Genomic DNA, 17,936 nt, shown 5'->3' with positions numbered 1-17,936 from the left:
AAGCTTGGACACATTGACGCCAAGGCTTGCACTGTATGGAGCATGCCTCTATAGGCTGTGATATCGCCTTATGGTTTTAGTATTTTAAATGGCCTTTTAGAAGTTTTTCTCAGCTTAAGTTTCAAAAGTTTTTTTATTCTCTACCACGTCGCCATAACCTAATTTTTAGTCTTGCACGATGTGTTTTTTAGTAGTGAGGGTGCTGTCAGATGGGGATATCTTATGATTTAGATAGGACGGAGAAGGTGGAGGAAATCATTTGTGAAATTCAAATGAATTCCTAGCCATTGTCATCGAGCTTCATTGCATAGGACCTTCGTTATTTGATTCAAAATTATCCAACAATAATTATCTCTATCATATATTCCACACCGTCAGAAAAAAGCAATTGCATACAAATGTAGGGATGGTGCATGAATCAAGTAAAGATGAGATAAGGATGGCGTCCACCATCATCATAAGTATGTAGAATTACAAGTCGTTGTAGAGAGGAGCTCACGAAGTGGCATTCTAGAGTAAGCAAGCTCATTGCCTTAGGATTGACCACTTTTATCGTGAAAGTGAATAATGTGACTATCATTGACGACGATGGTGAAGAGGAGACGTGGCAATACGGATGTGTCACCACTAGGACGTGAAAAGATTTGTTTATCCCGTTGCAACGCACGGGCACATTTCCTAGTAGAACTAAAACTAAGTACATGAGGTGCGGTTTCAGTACTACTAGGCACGAGGAGGTTAGCCTTGATGGACTGGTGGTACCTTAGACAGACACCTTTCAATATTTGGGGTCAATGCTTCAGAAGGACGGTGATCTCAATGAAGATATGAGCCATAGAATCAAAGCCAAATGGATGAAGTGGCGCCAAGCTTCTGTCGTTCTCTGTGGCAAGAGAGTGCCACAAAAGTTAAAAGGCGGGTTCTAAGGACGGCGATCCGACCCGCAATGTTGTATGGCGCTGAGTGTTGGCCGACTAAAAGGCGACATGTTCAACAGTTGGGTGTAGGGGATATGCACATGTTGAGATGGATGTGTGGCCACACAAGAAAGGATCAGGTGCGAAATGATGATATACATGATAAGAGTCGGGATAGCACCGACTGAAGAGAAGCTTGTCCAACATCGCCTGAGGTGGTTTGGGCATATACAACACAGGCCTCCTGCATAGCGGATGGTTAAAGCGTGCTGAAAATGTCAAGAGAGGTCGGGGTAGACCCAACTTGGCACGGGAGGAGTCCGTTAAGAGAGATCTAAAGGACTGGAATATCACCAAGAACTATCCATGGAGAGGGGTGTATGGAAGGTAGCTAGACCATGAGTTGGTTTCAAGATCTTATGGGTTTCAGCTCTAGCCTACCCCAGCTTGTTTGGGACTAAAGGCTTTGTTGTTAGAAATGACAGCATCCCAACAACAGTTAAAAGAGTGCACAAATATCAGAATCCACTTTATTTTTCAAACCATTGGGAATAGCTGTCTCCACTTGATTATTCTAGTGATACACCGATCACAGCCTAATCAGTAGAAGACAAATAATAATGAACTCCAGATGTATTACTTGCTACCATCGGCCAACGAAGAAATGATTTACAAATTGGAAAAACTTGAAACCTGAAAGTAACTACTACAATACTTGAGTGAAACAATCTACTTCAACACAAAGCACTACTTCAAAAGCGACATAGATATGGCCCTCCAGGGACGGACATCCGAGAAAAAGAACCATAGATATATCACACAAACTACTGAGAATACATGGAAAGTTTGCTTGTAAATACAATAGCCTACAGTTTACCTGATCATTTGGTACTCCCCATTTATTCATGCAATGATTCAGCAGAAAACTGATCAAATGAAAGAATTCCATCTTCAGATCTGATCTAGCCTGAAAAGAGTTCATAACCAGTAAGCATACAAACTACCATAGGTGGAAAAACAGATCATTAAGATCTTCAGGGCTCCCATATTAAAATGTTGCCAGTTTGCCGACAGCAAATTTTGCATGAGATCTTTAAGAATGACTAGTTCTCTGCTGGCACTATAAATAGTTTAAGATTATTTTTTGTGTGTCTTCCTAGGCTATATTTTGCAGTTCAGAAATTCATCTATTCAGCGTCAAACGATGCATGAAAACCAACAAACAAGAAGCCAATAACAATAATACCCAGCCTTGGATACAGCTGCTTACCAGCATACACTGCAGAAGAGTGATATCCAAACATGCCACATTGTTCAAAACTTTCAATACACCAGTGGCTACTTCTTCAAAATTTGATGGAAGAATCGCTGAAGCCTGAAAATTTTAGCTATCATTTTCTAGCAAGAAGAAAACTACAACAAATCAATGCAATAATATCTAAATTGCCTGCTAGCTACCTACAAAATTATATCTATATGATGTCAAAAGGTCAATTTTTCTCGTTATATGTTACTAAACTCTTTAATAAGAACAATAGTATGCCAGTGAAAGAAAATTTATGGGCAAAACCCTTCTTGTTCATGAAACAAAAATGAGTACTACTTTGAAGCTGAGAAATTTCGTGCTATATATCAAAATGCATGAGTTCTACAAACATCCCAGTGCAATCTTGTAAAGCGACTCTCAAGGTCTACAGCGCAATTGAGTTTGGAGATAAAACAACTTTTCTCAATAAAGCATTGCACCTTAAAACAAGCAGAAACACAAACCTGGTCGGATGACGACCTGTTGTTTGCCTGCAGCAACACAGCTGTCAACAGTGAAGGCAGACTAACCAGGCCTGTCTCAGCCATGGCAGAAAGTACAAGCACTGCAGGTTGTTTCAGGTTTATTTCATTGCCTTTTCCAGGACTGTCATTCATTTCTGTACATATGTTATTCATCTTTCTTCCTTCAAGGTGACCGTCCACGGTACTATTTTCATTTCTCTGAGTGGAAACTTCAAAATGTTGATCTATTGTATCTCCCAGATTTGACGATTGTATTTCTAACACAGACCCTGAGTTATTCTGGCCAGCAGAGAGGTCTAACAAGCCTTTTCTAGTTTCATCCAGTGATCTTCTATCTCCTAGAGCGGAACCTTCATGTTGTTCGGTGAGCTTGTTTTCTTCAACCACTTCACTAAACCCACAGTCATCACATTTCGAAATATCACAAGTGTTAGATGGTAATTTGGCATCTCCAGACTCGTCCGGTGCCATCAGCTGGTTGCCAACTCGTATGTCTAGTGAACTAAGATACTCACATTCGTGAGCTAGATTACCAGCTGGAGTTCTGCATTTGCAGGACTCCCAATCAATGGCAGAAAAGTTCCCTGGTTTGGATGTCAAGACAGTCAGAAGATTGAGACCAAATAGTATGGATGATGGGAGTGGGGACCCTTCCACCTGGGGCCTATCATAAAGGGCAAAAAGATCTCGCAGACGGTGAATTGTTTGATAAGCTACAATCAGTTCTATCAGACCCTCCTGCATTTTGAGTTGTTCGTCGTCAACATATAAGTGACCAACAATGACGGTTACAGTCCATATAAAACCATCTAAAACTTCACCAACTGTCTCCATGTTCTCTGTAGTTTTACTTAACAGAAGATTCAAACTTCCAGAGTTTGATGCTGCCACCTTAATGTAATTCTCTAGTGATGCAGATAGCATGGGAATAATCGGAGGTAAAAGATTTTGTACTAGAAAATAAGTCCGATTAGCTGGAAGTGAGAGTAACACTCTAAGCAGGCGCAAAAGGTAAACAGTGACTTCACAAGCTACTGGTCTTGAAGTGTGTGAGGCAAGTAAAGCAGACGCAATGAAATCAAGCAAACCAACTTGTCTAGTAGCATGCAGTTCGAGATCCTTTCCTTCTAAGAACTGTTAAAAAATAAACAGAAAGTGCTATCAGTAACCATCTTTGCTATCATAGTATGGCACAATATGTAATGTAATCAATAAGAAGTACCTTCGTCATGTCACCAACAATCAAACCAATGCTCGCAGCACCTTCTTTTCTAGCTTGACGGTGTCTTTGCAAGTCCTGAAGCCATCTACTTAACTTACCTTTGGCAGCTCCTAGAGCAGCCCTGTGTGCAATTCCTGTGTTTTCACCTATGGCTGGTTCAACAAATTCATGCTTGAGAGCCATTAATCTCTGACGAATCTTCTTAATCTTTCGTTTCATTTGTGTGGCATTGGATGTTTTAACCATAGACTCTGCAGTGCTGGCATTGCCTACTATCTGTGAATCTTCGCCACTATTAGCTGACGTAGAACGGTTTAGGCTATCTTTACTTGGGAAGCGACGCTGAAAAGGTGAAGACTGATCCCTAAAATCCATTGAAGCTCTCTCACGTATTTGTTCAAGGTAAAACTTCCGGCGCTGCTCACTTTCACGGAGCTTTTCAGCTAGTTTTTGTGCTAAAAGTTCAGCTTCCTCTTGTTGCGCTTTAGCTCTTATCTCTTTTCTTCGTTGTTGCTCTGCGCTCTTCGCTTCTCGTGCAGCACTAGATGCTTTGCGCTCCTCTTCTCTTCTGACTATAGCTTCTTCTTTCTTACGCTGTATTTCAGCAAGGCGCTGCATTTTCTCAGCTTCAAGGAACTTTCTTCGTTCCAACACAGCCTCTTCCCTTGCAGTGTCCTCCTTCTGCTTTGTTTTGATCACCTGTAGCTTTTCAGCTCTCCGCATTTCAGAATCATGAAGTTTCTGCCTCAGCAAGAATTTCTTAGTTTCATCGTTCAGTGATGTAATAAAGCGAACCTCACTGACCTTAGTGCTCTCATCACCAGCTCTTTTCGCAACCTGGGCTAGATATGCTTCATGACGAGATTCACCACGTTGATGACGTGCATTCATTACTTCTCGCAGTTTTGAGCTGCGCACAGCCTGCAATTCATTTACACGACTTAACTTTTCAGTGGTACGTTGTAGTCTCTGAACTCTCTCACTTTCCAGTTGACTCCTGATCCGCAAAGCTCGTGCATGCTTTTCTTCTGCTTCTCTTTTCGTATCAAAAGCACTTCTTTTCTTCTTTTCGGGAGACATTAACTTGTCATGTAGAACACGTCCACGTTCTGTTACTTTTCTGCCAACACCAGGAGAATGAGAGGCACGGGAACTCCGAACAGGAGATTTCAGTATATCTTCCCAGTTTCTTTTTTCCTTCCAGGCATCCATCGATTTCCACTGTGCTGTATTTTGCTTCTCCTTTTCAAGATGGGTCGTACTCCTTTTCACAATATCTGTTGACTTTTTGTTCTCTGCCATTACCCTATCCTTAGAAGTGTGTTTAGCTATCTCAGATATTGGTTCTAGTGCCCCTCTTCTACTCCTTGCAGAAAATGAAGGATTACTTTGTGGGAATGATCTACCTGACTTCAATGCCTCCTTACTTTGTCTCTCTTCAGTAACTTCTTTCTCACTATCATCAGAAAGTTTCACCTGACTCTCCACTTTCAAACTGATATTCCCAACTGTTGCTGATGCTGTAGTCAGCTTTGCTGAAATACCTGAAACTTCCCCAGAAGAGCTAGGTGCAAAGCTCTCTGCTGTTATACCAGCCTGCTTGCGTGCCAGTTCGAACTGAATTCTCTGGAAGGCCTCTAGAGATGAAGACAATATCTCTTGCCTGTGTGGTGAACTTGTCATTCGTCTGACCTGCATACGTGATATATCAGAAAATGTCGCTTCAGCCTTCACAACTGTTCATATTATTCCAACAGAAATATATACGAGAAATCTACATTCACCAAGACATCATATACCACTCTTTTTTAAGGATAAACATATACCACGGTTAACATAACCAACAAGAACTTTTAGCATTCAACGTAGTAGACGTGTGTTCTAGGAGTACACAGTTCATCAGAGTGCTCAACAACTATCATAAAGAGATAAGAATGCTAAGAAACAACCATATACACATATTTCAAAGTTCCGCAGACAAAATGAACAGGTGTAATATGAAAATGAACCGCATGAAGGTAATCTTGATGGACTGGTGTGAACACAGACCTCCCAAGACAATGCATGAGGTCTTCGATGATCGGCTTTGACAGCCATTGGTACCCCTTCCTTTGGTAAGCTAGGAGACTTCTTGGTGTTATCAAAATGTTCTGCCCTGGACTTCAGTTCTTGAAAATCAGATATAGCTTCATCAAGAACGAGTATGGATTCATTAATTTGCTCCATGTCACATTCTAATTCACAGAGGAGGTACAGTTCATCCACAGCCCTATTCAGATTCTCAAAAAGAAAACACCAAAGCCTCTGCCTGAATCTTTCTTTGCTCTCAGCAGTTTCACCTCCAAGATCTACAGAAACCGTTGTGTGGTTAGGAAGTAATGTTTGGCTTTCTATGGGCGCAACCGAGGAAGATGTAACTGGAACTTCAAGATCATTATTTGAGGACAGGGAGACAGAGTCAGCTAAGGTAGTTGAACCACTAACAACTACAGGACTATCTTGTATTTCACATATATCCAATGGATTTCTATTACATTCAGTGGGTGTCTCCACTGCATGAATTGTGATAGGAGATGTATCAGCATTTCTTATAGAATTCATCTCATCTTCAAGTTCACTTTCATCTTTTAATTCATTTCTGAATTGTGTAGTGTCTTCATCATCCATGTACTCTGTAGAAGAATTATTATCTCTGAAGGCATCTGAGGGTAATGCTAGACCTGTGACATCATCAAAATTTCCAAACTTGACAGAAGAGTTGGGCAAAACACCTACTAGCTCTGTCTTTGGAGGGTCTTTGACATGATCAGAATCTTCTACAGATTTTGCAAGATCACTTGAACAGTTGGGAGATTCATGAGGCACTGAATGATCTGTGCGATCAATCATGCCAGTTTTGGGAGGATCAATTGTTTCTTCAGCCAACTGCAGTTCTTCACATTTTTTTACTACATGCTCTGAAGCTGAAACATTAAATCCATTCTTCAGGTTACTAGCACCTACATCAACACATTCCTCATGCTGAACTTTAGTTGTTTCTCTACTATCCAATTCATCAACGGCAAGGTTATCATTTGTGCTCTGATGTGGGTACTGCAGCCTGTCATACCACCTTGAACTGCCACTACTGTAGTTGGCCTGAGACCGTGATGAAGAGTTTGGAGTTTTATGGGTGGAACTTCCTGAAGACCTCTGCAATGTGAATTTCGAGCTGGATCGATGTTTCTGTTAAAAGAAATTATAGCGAGTTAACAGCAGCACAGCACCACACAACAGGAGATAAACACACACAACAATGGGAGAAAAAAAGGTCTATTGTGGTGCCATCTTGACAGTCCACAACACAAGGTAATTTTGGAAAAGCCCATAGCCTTGAAGCATCTTACAGAAGAATCAAACTAACATGGTGATATTGAGAAGATATTGTGTACAATTTCAATCATTCTATGGAATTAAAATGGAGCAGAGCTAGTCAGGTAAAGGACCCGCTTACCTTTTTCACTTCAAACCACCCTGATCCCAGATCATCCCCATCTCCATGGTCATTCTCCATAGTGGTGAACCAATCCACAGTGGATCCTTACGGCATTCCTGCCCTTCAGACATAGATTCCACGGCAAATCCTTTACGGCATTCCTGCTTTTCAGTTGAAGGACAAAATTTGGGGGGGAAACAAGCTGACATTAGAACAACCGAATCAAATTGGCAGCCGCGATTGGAGCATCTAGGACAGGAAAGAAGATATGGGTCTTTCGGGGGCGGATCTAGATGGTCTGCACCGCACCGACGCACCCAGAAATTCTGGAGGTCGCTGGGGTTTAACTATTCACCGGATGGCAAAATGCTCCTACCTCGGAGACCAACGGCGGAAATCGCGCACGGGGTCGACGCGGCAGGGGCGAGATGAGGTGGAACGGGAACGGCGATGGCGTCGGCGGCGACGCTACGGCACGGCGGCACCTCTAGGGCACTGAGACACTTTATTAGAGCCCCCTTGGTGACGTGCCGTGTGGTGCGCCGGGTCAGAGAGAGTACTGCTGCTGCTGCACCGAAGAAGATACAGCCGCAGGATGGGAAACAACGGACAGGATGGAACTTGGTGAGTTGGTGTAAGGGATAATTTACGTTTGAGCCCCTAGTTTCCAAGCTTCCTCGGTTTTGCCCCTAAAAACTGAAGGGCTCTTATGTTTTTGCCTTTCCATCATGATTTTGTCCGGTCAGTGACGTTTCACAGTGACGGCCGTCATTTTTTGGACACTCACTGCCCTTGGCATCTCCTTACAAGTGGGCCTGCAGTCAGGTTAGTATAAGCCTCACTTTCACTATGTCGTTTCCCATCGTCATCGTTGTTCTCAACCACCCCCCTCCCTCTCCTTGAAAAAAAAACAGCTAACCCTAGCTTCCTTGTAGGAGGTTTTTCACATTCATCAGGACACATCACCAGTACGCAATATCTACTCCTTTGGTCGATGGTGTGAGAGCACAATGGCACCGGATATGTGTCCCGGGATGGTGTATATCGGTGGATGTCACGGCGACATGCACTGACAACAGAGAACACAAGTATGGAGATCCTGGTGTGGTAAGTGTCTCAGATCCAATTAGTTCAACCGGATGTGATCCGGCTGGACCACTCAGACCTGGATTAGTCCCCGATGGAATTTGGGCATGGAATCCTAATGGCCAGCGTTGAGAACATCTCGAGACAACTATGTAAGTGAAGACGGGAACATATAAAGGCTTAGATCGTTCCACGACCTAGCAGTCACCACTTCCACGTCCATATTGTGCATTCCGATCTAGAAGTTTGTTGCCCAACGTTTCTCTGTATATATGTGGATACCTTAGAGTTGTCGCACCTACAATGTTTGGACTAACCATTTGTGGGATCCATGGGGAGCTATTTGAGGGATCCATCAGGAGGGGACGGTAGATGTGCTTCGCCAAATATCCTTCTAATGTCGTGACCGTGCATCTAGTGGTAAGACCTGAACCTGTGATCTCTAACCACAATATGTTCCGGGTTCGTGCAGTCAATTCCCCACCTATTCCGAAAAAATAACCCTAGGTTCCTCGTCGCTCACTTTTCACATTCACTAGGACGCATCACCATTATGCACTATCTCTTGCTTTGGTCAATGATGTCAGAGGGCGGCGTCACTGGAGCTGCGTCTCGAGATGGTGAACATCGGTGGATTTCGCGGCAGTGAGAAGGGAAGCACACCGACAACGAAGAACACAAACATGGAGAATCCGACAGGGTAAGTGTCTCATATCCGACTAGTTCAGTCGAATGGGATCCGAGTGGACCACTCAGACTCATATTAGTCCTGAGCGGAACTTGGACATGGAGTCCCAATGGGCCTTAACTGTTGAGCCCATCTCAGGACGTCTATGTAAGTGGAGGGGCGAAACCATGTAAGGTGTTAGACCATTTGATTGTGTTACAGCCAAGGGGTGTTTCCCCTTGCCAGAAGCCGACCTAGGGACCCTAGGTCGATCATGCTATAGGACAATCAATTGCCCATGGCCCCACAACATGGTAGGCTCGAAGGCTTGGGGTGCAAGACAAGATAACCGACATTCAGAGGGACTCCTCCTAACCTACTTAGAACTTGTAACCTGCTACCTCTTGAGCTTGCGTTGGTTTTTCCCTTGAAAAGAAAAGGGTGATGCAGCAAAGTAGAGTAAGTATTTCCCTCAGTTTTGAGAACTAAGGTATCAATCTAGTAGGAGACAACGCGCAAGCCACCGAATACCTGCACAAATAAACACCAACTTGCACCCAATGCGATAAAAGGGGTTGTCAATCCCTTCACGGTTATTTGCAAACGTGAGATCTGATAGAGATGGATAAACGGTAAAGTAATATTTTTGGTATTTTTGGTTTATGGAACGGAAAGTAAAAGATTGCAAAGGGAACGACGATAGAAATTGGCAAGTTGACGGGAAACTAATATGTTGTAAAATAGACCCAGGGGCCATAGGTTTCACTGGAGGCTTCTCTCAAGATAGAAATTATTACGGTGGGTGAACAAATTACTGCTGAGCAATTGATAAAAAAGCACAAAGTTGAAAGTGCAACTATCCCTGGGTGGTTTTGGTAATTCCTAACAACATATAACTCATTGAACTAATGCTCTTTCAAGATGATCATTTCAGAAAGTTCAATGATTGGCACGGCATGGACTTGGAATGTGGACCCCTCAAAATGCTAAGGACACATGTTGGCAAAGGCTCAAGACTCTACATTTTCATTTTAGTGATCCAAGATCACATTGAGTCCATAGGAAAAGTCAATACTATTAAAAGGAGATGAGGTGTTGCTTAATGGCTTGCTTGCTCAAAATGCTTAGTGATATGCTCCAAAAGCCCTCAACCACTTTCTCATATCCACATATGTCCCAAACCAAAAGTCAAACTCGGACCCACCGATTTGATCTATCCGGCGCCACCGAGTTCATTTGACATAGCCATAGCCAGAAACCCTAATCAGTTCGGTCTCACTGATAGGGATCTCGGTCTCACCGAGATGGGATTGCAAACTCTGTTTCCCTTCATAACGTTTCGGTCTAACCGAGATGAGTGATCGGTCCTGATAACCCACAAGTATAGGGGATCGCAACAGTTTTCGAGGGTAGAGTATTCAACCCAAATTTATTGATTCGACATAAGGGGAGCCAAAGAATATTCTCAAGTATTAGCAGCTGAGTTGTCAATTCAACCACACCTAGAAACTTAATGTCTGCAGCAAAGTGTTTAGTAGCAAAGTAATATGATAGTGGTGATAACAGTAGCAAAAGGTAACAATAGAAAAGGTAATATTTTTGGTATTTTGTAGTGATGATAGCAATAGCAACGGAAAAGTAAATAAGCGAAGAACAATATATGGAAAGCTCGTAGGCAATGGATCGGTGATGGAGAATTATGCCGGATGCGGTTCATCATGTAACAGTCATAACCTAGGGTGGCACAGAACTAGCTCCAGTTCATTGATATAATGTAGGCATGTATTTCGAACATAGTCATACATGCTTATGGAAAAGAACTTGCATGACATCTTTTATCCTGCCCTCCCGTGGCAGCGGGGTCCTTACGGAAACTAAGGGATATTAAGGTCTCCTTTTAATAGAGAACCAGAACAAAGCATTAACACATAGTGAATACATGAACTCCTCAAACTACGGTCATCACCGGTAAGTATCCCGACTATTGTCACTTCGGGGTTAACGGATCATAACACATAATAGGTGACTATAGACTTGCAAGATAGGATCAAGAACACTCATATATTGATGAAAACATAATAGGTTCAGATCTGAAATCATGGCACTCGGGCCCTAGTGACAAGCATTAAGCATAGCAAAGTCATAGCAACATCAATCTCAGAACATAGTGGACACTAGGGATCAAACCCTAACAAAACTAACTCGATTACATGATAGATCCCATCCAACCCATCACCGTCCAGCAAACCTACGATGGAATTACTCACGCACGGCGGTGAGCATCATGAAATTGGTGATGGAGGATGGTTGATGATGACGATGGCGACGGATTCCCCTCTCCGGAGCCCCGAACGGACTCCAGATCAGCCCTCCCGAGAGGTTTTAGGGCTTGGCGACGGCTCCGTATCGTAAAACGCGATGATTTCTTCTCTCTGATTTTTTTCTCCCCGGAACTCAATATATGGAGGTGGAGGTGGAGTCGGAGAGGCAACAGGGGGCCCACGAGGTAGGGGGCACGCCCCCCACCCTCATGGCAAGGTGGTGGCCCCCCTGGCCTTCATCTTTGGCAGGTATTTTTCTTATTTTCTGAAAAGTGTCTCCGTGAAGTTTCAGGTCATTCCGAGAACGTTTGCTCCTACACATAAATAACACCATGGTAATTCTGCTGAAAACAACATCAGTCTGGGTTAGTTCCATTCAAATCATGCAAGTTAGAGTCCAAAACAAGGGCAAAAGTGTTTGGAAAAGTAGATACGACGGAGACGTATCAACTCCCCCAAGCTTAAACCTTTGCTTGTCCTCAAGCAATTCAGTTGATAAACTGAAAGTGGTAAAGAAAAACTTTTACAAACTCTATTTGCTCTTGTTGTTGTAAATATGTAAAGCCAGCATTCAAGTTTTCAGCAAAGATTATAACTAACCACATTTGCAATAACACATAGGTCTCAAGTTTACTCATATCAATAGCATAATCAACTAGCGAGCCATAATAATAAAACTCGGATGACAACACTTTCTCAAAACAATCATAATATGATATAACAGGATGGTATCTTGCTAGCCCTTTCTGAGACCGCAAAACATAAATGCAGAGCATCTTTAAAGACCAAGGACTGACTAGACATTGTAATTCATGGTAAAAGAGATCCAGTCAAGTCACACTCAATGTAAACTAACAGTAATGGATGCAAATGACAGCGGTGCTCTCCAACTGGTGCTTTTTAATAAGAGGATGATGACTCAACATAAAAGTAAATAGATAGGCCCTTCGCAGAGGGAAGAAGGGATTTGTAGAGGTGCCAGAGCTCGGTTTTAAAACAGAGGTGAATGATATTTTGAGCGATATACTTTCATTGTCAACATAACAACCAAGAGATGGCGATATCTTCCATGCTACACACATTATAGGCGGTTCCCAAACAGAATGGTAAAGTTTATACCCCCCCTTCCACCACAAGCATCAATCCATGGCTTGCTCGAAACAACGAGTGCCTCCAACTAACAAGAGTCCTAGGGGGAGTTTTGTTTGCAATTATTTTGATTTAGTTTGCATAAAGCATGGGACTGGGCATCCTGGTGGCCAGCCATTTATCTCATGAGTGAGGAGCGGAGTCCACTCCTCTTGAGAATAACCCGCCTAACATGGAAGATACAGACAACCCTAGTTGATACATGATCTATTCGAGCATACAAAACAGGATATTTATTTGAAGGTTTAGAGTTTGGCACATACAAATTTACCTGGAACGGCAGGTAGATACCGTATATAGGTAGGTATAGTGGACTCATGTGGAATAACTTTGGGTTTTAAGGGATTGGATGCACAAGCAGTATTCTCGCTTAGTACAGGTGAAGGCTAGCAAAATACTGGGAAGCGACCAGCTAGAGAGCGACAACAGTCATGAACATGCATTAAAATTAATCAACACCGAATGCAAGCATGAGTAGGATATAATCCACCATGAACATAAATATCGTGAAGGCTATGTTGATTTTGTTTCAACTACATGCGTGAACATGTGCCAAGTCAAGTCACTTAAATCATTCAGAGGGGGATACCACCCTATCATACCACATCATAACCATTTTAATAGCATGTTGGCACGCAAGGTAAACCATTATAACTCATAGCTAATCAAGCATGGCACAAGAAACTATGATCTCTAGTTGTCATTGCAAACATGTTTATTCATAATAGGCTGAATCAGGAACGATGAACTAATCATATTTACAAAAACAAAAGAGGTCGAGTTCATACCAGCTTTTCTCATCTCAGCCAGTCCATCATATATCATCATAATTGCCTTTCACTTGCACGACCGAATAGTGTGGATAATAATAATAGTGCACGTGCATTGGACTAAGTTGGAATCTGCAAGCATTCAATAAACAGGAGAAGACAAGGCAATACGGGCTCTTTTGTCAGATCAACAATAATGCATATAAGAGCCACTTCAACAATTTAATCATGGTCTTCTCCTATCGACCCCCAAAGAAAAGAAAAGAAATAAAACTATTTACACGGGAAAGCTCCCAACAAGCAAAAGAAGAACAGGAAATATTTTTGGGTTTTCTTTTTAATTACTACTACAAGCATGGAAATTAAACTGATTAAAAGCTACAACTAATTTTTTTTGGTTTTTCTTAAGGTTTATTAAACACCCAAGAAGAAAGCATAAAAAGGAAATTAAACTAGCATGGATGATAGAATGAAAAAGTATGAGCACCAACATCTAGCAATGAGTGTGTGAGCATAAATGTAATGTCGGTGAGAAATACGTACTCCCCCAATCTTAGGATTTTGGCCTAAGTTGGTCTATGGCCACGGTTGGCCTGGCTGATATCCATAATAGTAGCTGGGGTCGTACTATGATGCAGCAGCTATCGCCTGCTGAGCTGCAGCGTGGCGACGAGCGGCCTCCTCTCTGGTAATAGTGTATCCTCCTCTTGCCTGATAATCAAAGAAAGCAGGAGCAGGGAGAGTAATACGGACAACACGGCGTCTGTCAAAGATTAGTCGAAACTGGAGAGGTGATTCGTTCCTCTCGATAAACTAGTGGTGAACCATAGCATTAAAATCTAGATAGGCAGGAGGTAATTCAATATCATCTTCGCGTACATCTATACCAAGAAAATTAGCTACGTGGGTTGCATAAATTCCACCAAAGAAATCTCCATTAAATCTATTAAGATGCAACCTACGTGCAACAATGGCTCCCAAATTATAAGATTGGTCTCCTAACACAGCACTCCTAAGAATACTGAGATCAGGGACACACATGTGACATCCTCATCTTTACCATTAATACATCTACCTATGAAGAGAGCAAAATAATGTATAGCAGGAAAGTGAATGCTCCCTATGGTAGCTTGTGTAATATCTCTAGATTTTCCCATAGTTATGCTAGCAAGAAAATCTCTAAATTCAGATTTGCGAGGATCCCTTATACTACCCCATTGTGGAAGTTTGCATGCAGTGGTAAAATCCTAAGTCCATGGTATAAGATTTATCATAAAGATCAAACAGGGCAGTTGGAGAATTACGTGAAGTTGAAAATTTAAACCTCCTCACAAAGGAACTAGTGAGATTATGATACTGACTGCACTTCTCTTCCTCGAAGCTCACGAGATCAGCGTTACGCAAATATGCGTTGAATTCTTCTTTTATTCCCGCTCGATCCATAAAATTTTCAGAAGGCCACTCACAAGGACGCACTGGAGCGTCTCTTGGTGGCTCTTCATCAGCATCACGCATTGCAAGCCTAGGTCCTTGCTTCCTTGAAGAACCACCTTGAAACATTTTCCTAAGCATTTTTCTTCCTCTGAAAAATTCTGAAATTTTTTAGTAACTTCAAAATAAAAGCAAACCAAACTCAATAATATTGATAGTAACTGCTCCTACAAGTGCCTAGGGCCTATATCATGCATCAAAACTACTTTTGACCATATAACTTTGACATGCAAGCTCAAGAACAGGGTCACCTAAGCAGCAAAAATTTGCAATGAATAAAGCACTAGAACAGAAACTAATTGGACCAATGGGGGAGTCACATACCAAGGAACAATCTCCTCAAGCAGTTTTGTGAGAGGTGCTTTGAGCAAGGAGATCGAAAATGGCAGCAAGATGAGCTAGAACTCGTGCTTGAGCTGGATATTCGTGTTTGTGGGAGGAAGATGAAGTGTGTGGGTGCAGGAATAAGTGGAGGAGGGCCACCGTGGGCCCACGAGGCAGGGGGGCGCGCCCTCCACCCTCGTGGGCAGGTGGTTGGCCCCCTGGTGTGTTCTCAGTTCCATAAATCCTAAAATATTCTAGAAAAAATCATATTTAATTTTCAGGGCATTTGGAGAACTTTTATTTTCGAGGTATTTTTATATTGCACGGATAATCAGATAACAGACAGAAAAATATTTATTTCTATTTTATTTAATATAAATAATAGAAAGTAAAAGTGGGATACAGAAGGTTGTGCCTTCTAGTTTCATCCATCTCATGGTCATCAAAAGGAATCCACTAACAAGGTTGATCAAGTCTTGTTAACGAACTCATTCCGAATAACATGGAACCAGAGAAATTTCGAATAACACTATGTTACCTCAACGGGGATATGCACATCCCCAATAATAAGAATATCATATTTGTTCTTGACAGTAGGAAGAGGAAATTCAAAGCCTCCAAATATAATCGATGGAATTTTTCCAATAGAGTTGATACTATGAACTTGAGGTTGTTTCCTCGGAAAGTGTACCGTGTGCTCATTACCATTAACATGAAAAGTGACATTGCCTTTAGTGCAGTCAATAACAGCCCCTGCAGTATTCAAAAAGGGTCTTCCAAGAATAATAGACAGACTATCGTCCTCGGGAATATCAAGAATAACAAAGTCCGTTAAAATAGTAACATTTGCAACTACAACAGGCACATCCTCACAAATACCGACAGGTATAGCAGTTGATTTATCAGCCATTTGCAAAGATATTTCAGTAGGTTTCAACTTATTCAAATCAAGTCTAAGATATAAAAGAGAGAGGCATAACACTAAAACCGGCTCCAAGATCACATAAAGCAGTTTTAACATAGTTTCTTTTAATAGAGCATGGTATATTGGGTACTCCTGGATCTCCAAGTTTCTTCGGTATTCCACCCTTAAAAGTGTAATTGGCAAGCATGGTGGAAATTTCAGCTTCCGGTATCTTTCTTTTATTTGTAATAATATCTTTCATATACTTAGCATAAGGATTGGTTTTGAGCATGTTAGTTAATTGCATACGCAAAAAGATAGGTCTAATCATTTCAGCAAAGCGCTCAAAATCCTCATCATCCTTTTTCTTGGATGGTTTGGGAGGAAAAGGCATGGGTTTCTGAACCCAAGGCTCTCTTTCTTTAACGTGTTTCCTAGCAACAAAGTCTTTCCTATCATAACGTTGATTCTTTGATTGTGGGTTATCAAGATCAATAGCAGGTTCAATTTCTATGTCAATATCATTACTAGGTTGAGCATCATTATGAACATTATTATTAGCATTATCACTAGTTTCAGGTTCATTACCAGATTGAGTTTCAGCATCAGAAATAGAAATATCATTTGGATTCTCAGGTGTTTCAACAATAGGATCACTAGAAGCATGCAAAGTCCTATCATTTTTCTTTTTCTTCTTTTTAGAAGAACTAGGTGCATCTATATTATTTCTCTGAGAATCTTGCTCAATTCTCTTAGGGTGGCCTTCAGGATACAAAGGTTCCTGAGTCATTCTACCACCTCTGGTCATAACTCTAACAACATTATCATTATTCTTATTATTCAATTCATTGAGAAAATCATTTTGAGCTTTAAGTACTTGTTCGACTTGAGTGGTAACCATAGAAGCATGTTTACTAATAAGTTTAAGTTCACCTTTGACATTAGCCATATAATCACCCAAGTGTCCAAGCATATTTGAATTATATTTCAGTTGTCTACCAAAATAAGCATTAAAATCTTCTTGCTTAGCCATAAATTTATCAAACTCATCTAAGCATGGGCTAGCAATTTTAGTAAATGGGATTACAGCTTTATCATATCTATAGAGAGAATTTACCTTTACTACCTGTGTCAGGTTATCAAGACCATGAGTTTCTTCAATAGGTAAAGGATTTGGATTATATGTTTCTTCAACAGGCGGTAAATTAAGACAATATATTTCTTCAATAGGAGGTAAATTCTTAACATCTTCAACTTTAATACCCTTTTCTTTCATAGATTTGTTTGCCTCTTGCATATCTTCCGGACTGAGAAATAGAATACCCCTCTTCTTCGGAGTTGGTTTAGGAATAGGCTCAGGAATTGGCTCTGGAGGTGTCCAATTATTTTCATTTGTCAACATATTATTCAATAGAATTTCAGCTTCATCCGGTGTTCTTTCCCTGAAAACAGAACCAACACAACTACCCAGGTAATCTCTGGAGGCATCGGTTAGTCCATTATAAAAGATATCAAGTATTTCATTTTTCTTAAGAGGATGATCAGGCAAAGCATTAAGTAATTGGAGAAGCCTCCCCCAAGCTTGTGGGAGACTCTCTTCTTCAATTTGCACAAAATTATATATATCCCTTAAAGCAGCTTGTTTCTTATGAGCAGGGAAATATTTAGCAGAGAAGTAATAAATCATATCCTGGGGACTACGCACACAACCAGGATCAAGAGAATTAAACCATATCTTAGCATCACCCTTTAATGAGAACGGAAATATTTTAAGGATATAAAAGTGGCGAGTTCTCTCATCTTTAGTGAACAGGGTAGC

At 41.4% G+C, this 17,936-nt stretch overlaps 1 protein-coding gene across 4 annotated transcripts; it reads right to left on the bottom strand.

Annotated features, from left to right (window-relative positions):
• Positions 1-31: 31 nt before the first annotated feature.
• LOC125536365 lies at positions 32-7,973 on the bottom strand. 4 transcript variants are annotated; one of them, XM_048699564.1, is made up of 7 exons: positions 7,782-7,973; positions 7,424-7,607; positions 5,980-7,155; positions 3,931-5,622; positions 2,688-3,842; positions 2,188-2,292; positions 32-1,884 (listed from the first exon to the last, which is right to left on the bottom strand). In XM_048699564.1, the coding sequence occupies exons 2-7, from the start codon at positions 7,481-7,483 to the stop codon at positions 1,624-1,626; spliced, it is 4,449 nt and encodes a 1,482-aa protein (XP_048555521.1). In that variant the 5' UTR covers positions 7,484-7,607; positions 7,782-7,973; the 3' UTR covers positions 32-1,623. The 4 variants fall into 4 exon arrangements, 3 of the variants coding, with proteins under 3 accessions (XP_048555521.1, XP_048555520.1, XP_048555518.1); XM_048699563.1 differs by having other exon boundaries at positions 7,424-7,569; XM_048699561.1 differs by having other exon boundaries at positions 7,424-7,566.
• Between the last annotated feature and the right edge of the window lie 9,963 nt (positions 7,974-17,936).

Source organism: Triticum urartu, chromosome 2 (assembly GCF_003073215.2).
Source record: "Triticum urartu cultivar G1812 chromosome 2, Tu2.1, whole genome shotgun sequence".
NCBI lineage: Eukaryota > Viridiplantae > Streptophyta > Magnoliopsida > Poales > Poaceae > Triticum > Triticum urartu.
The sequence above is the reverse complement of the archived record's forward strand: the minus strand, read 5'-3'. Positions and strand labels throughout refer to the sequence as shown.

What these genes read in the sequence shown, in the direction of transcription:
- LOC125536365 (XM_048699564.1), bottom strand. Translation starts at nt 7,483, where the DNA reads ATGGAGAATGACCATGGAGATGGGGATGATCTGGGATCAGGGTGGTTT. An exon ending in GGTGGTTTGAAGTGAAAAAG is followed by an intron (nt 7,156 to 7,423) that starts GTAAGCGGGTCC and finishes TTCTTTTAACAG; the next exon opens with AAACATCGATCCAGCTCGAA. An exon ending in CTCTTCTGCAGTGTATGCTG is followed by an intron (nt 1,885 to 2,187) that starts GTAAGCAGCTGT and finishes AACTCTTTTCAG; the next exon opens with GCTAGATCAGATCTGAAGAT.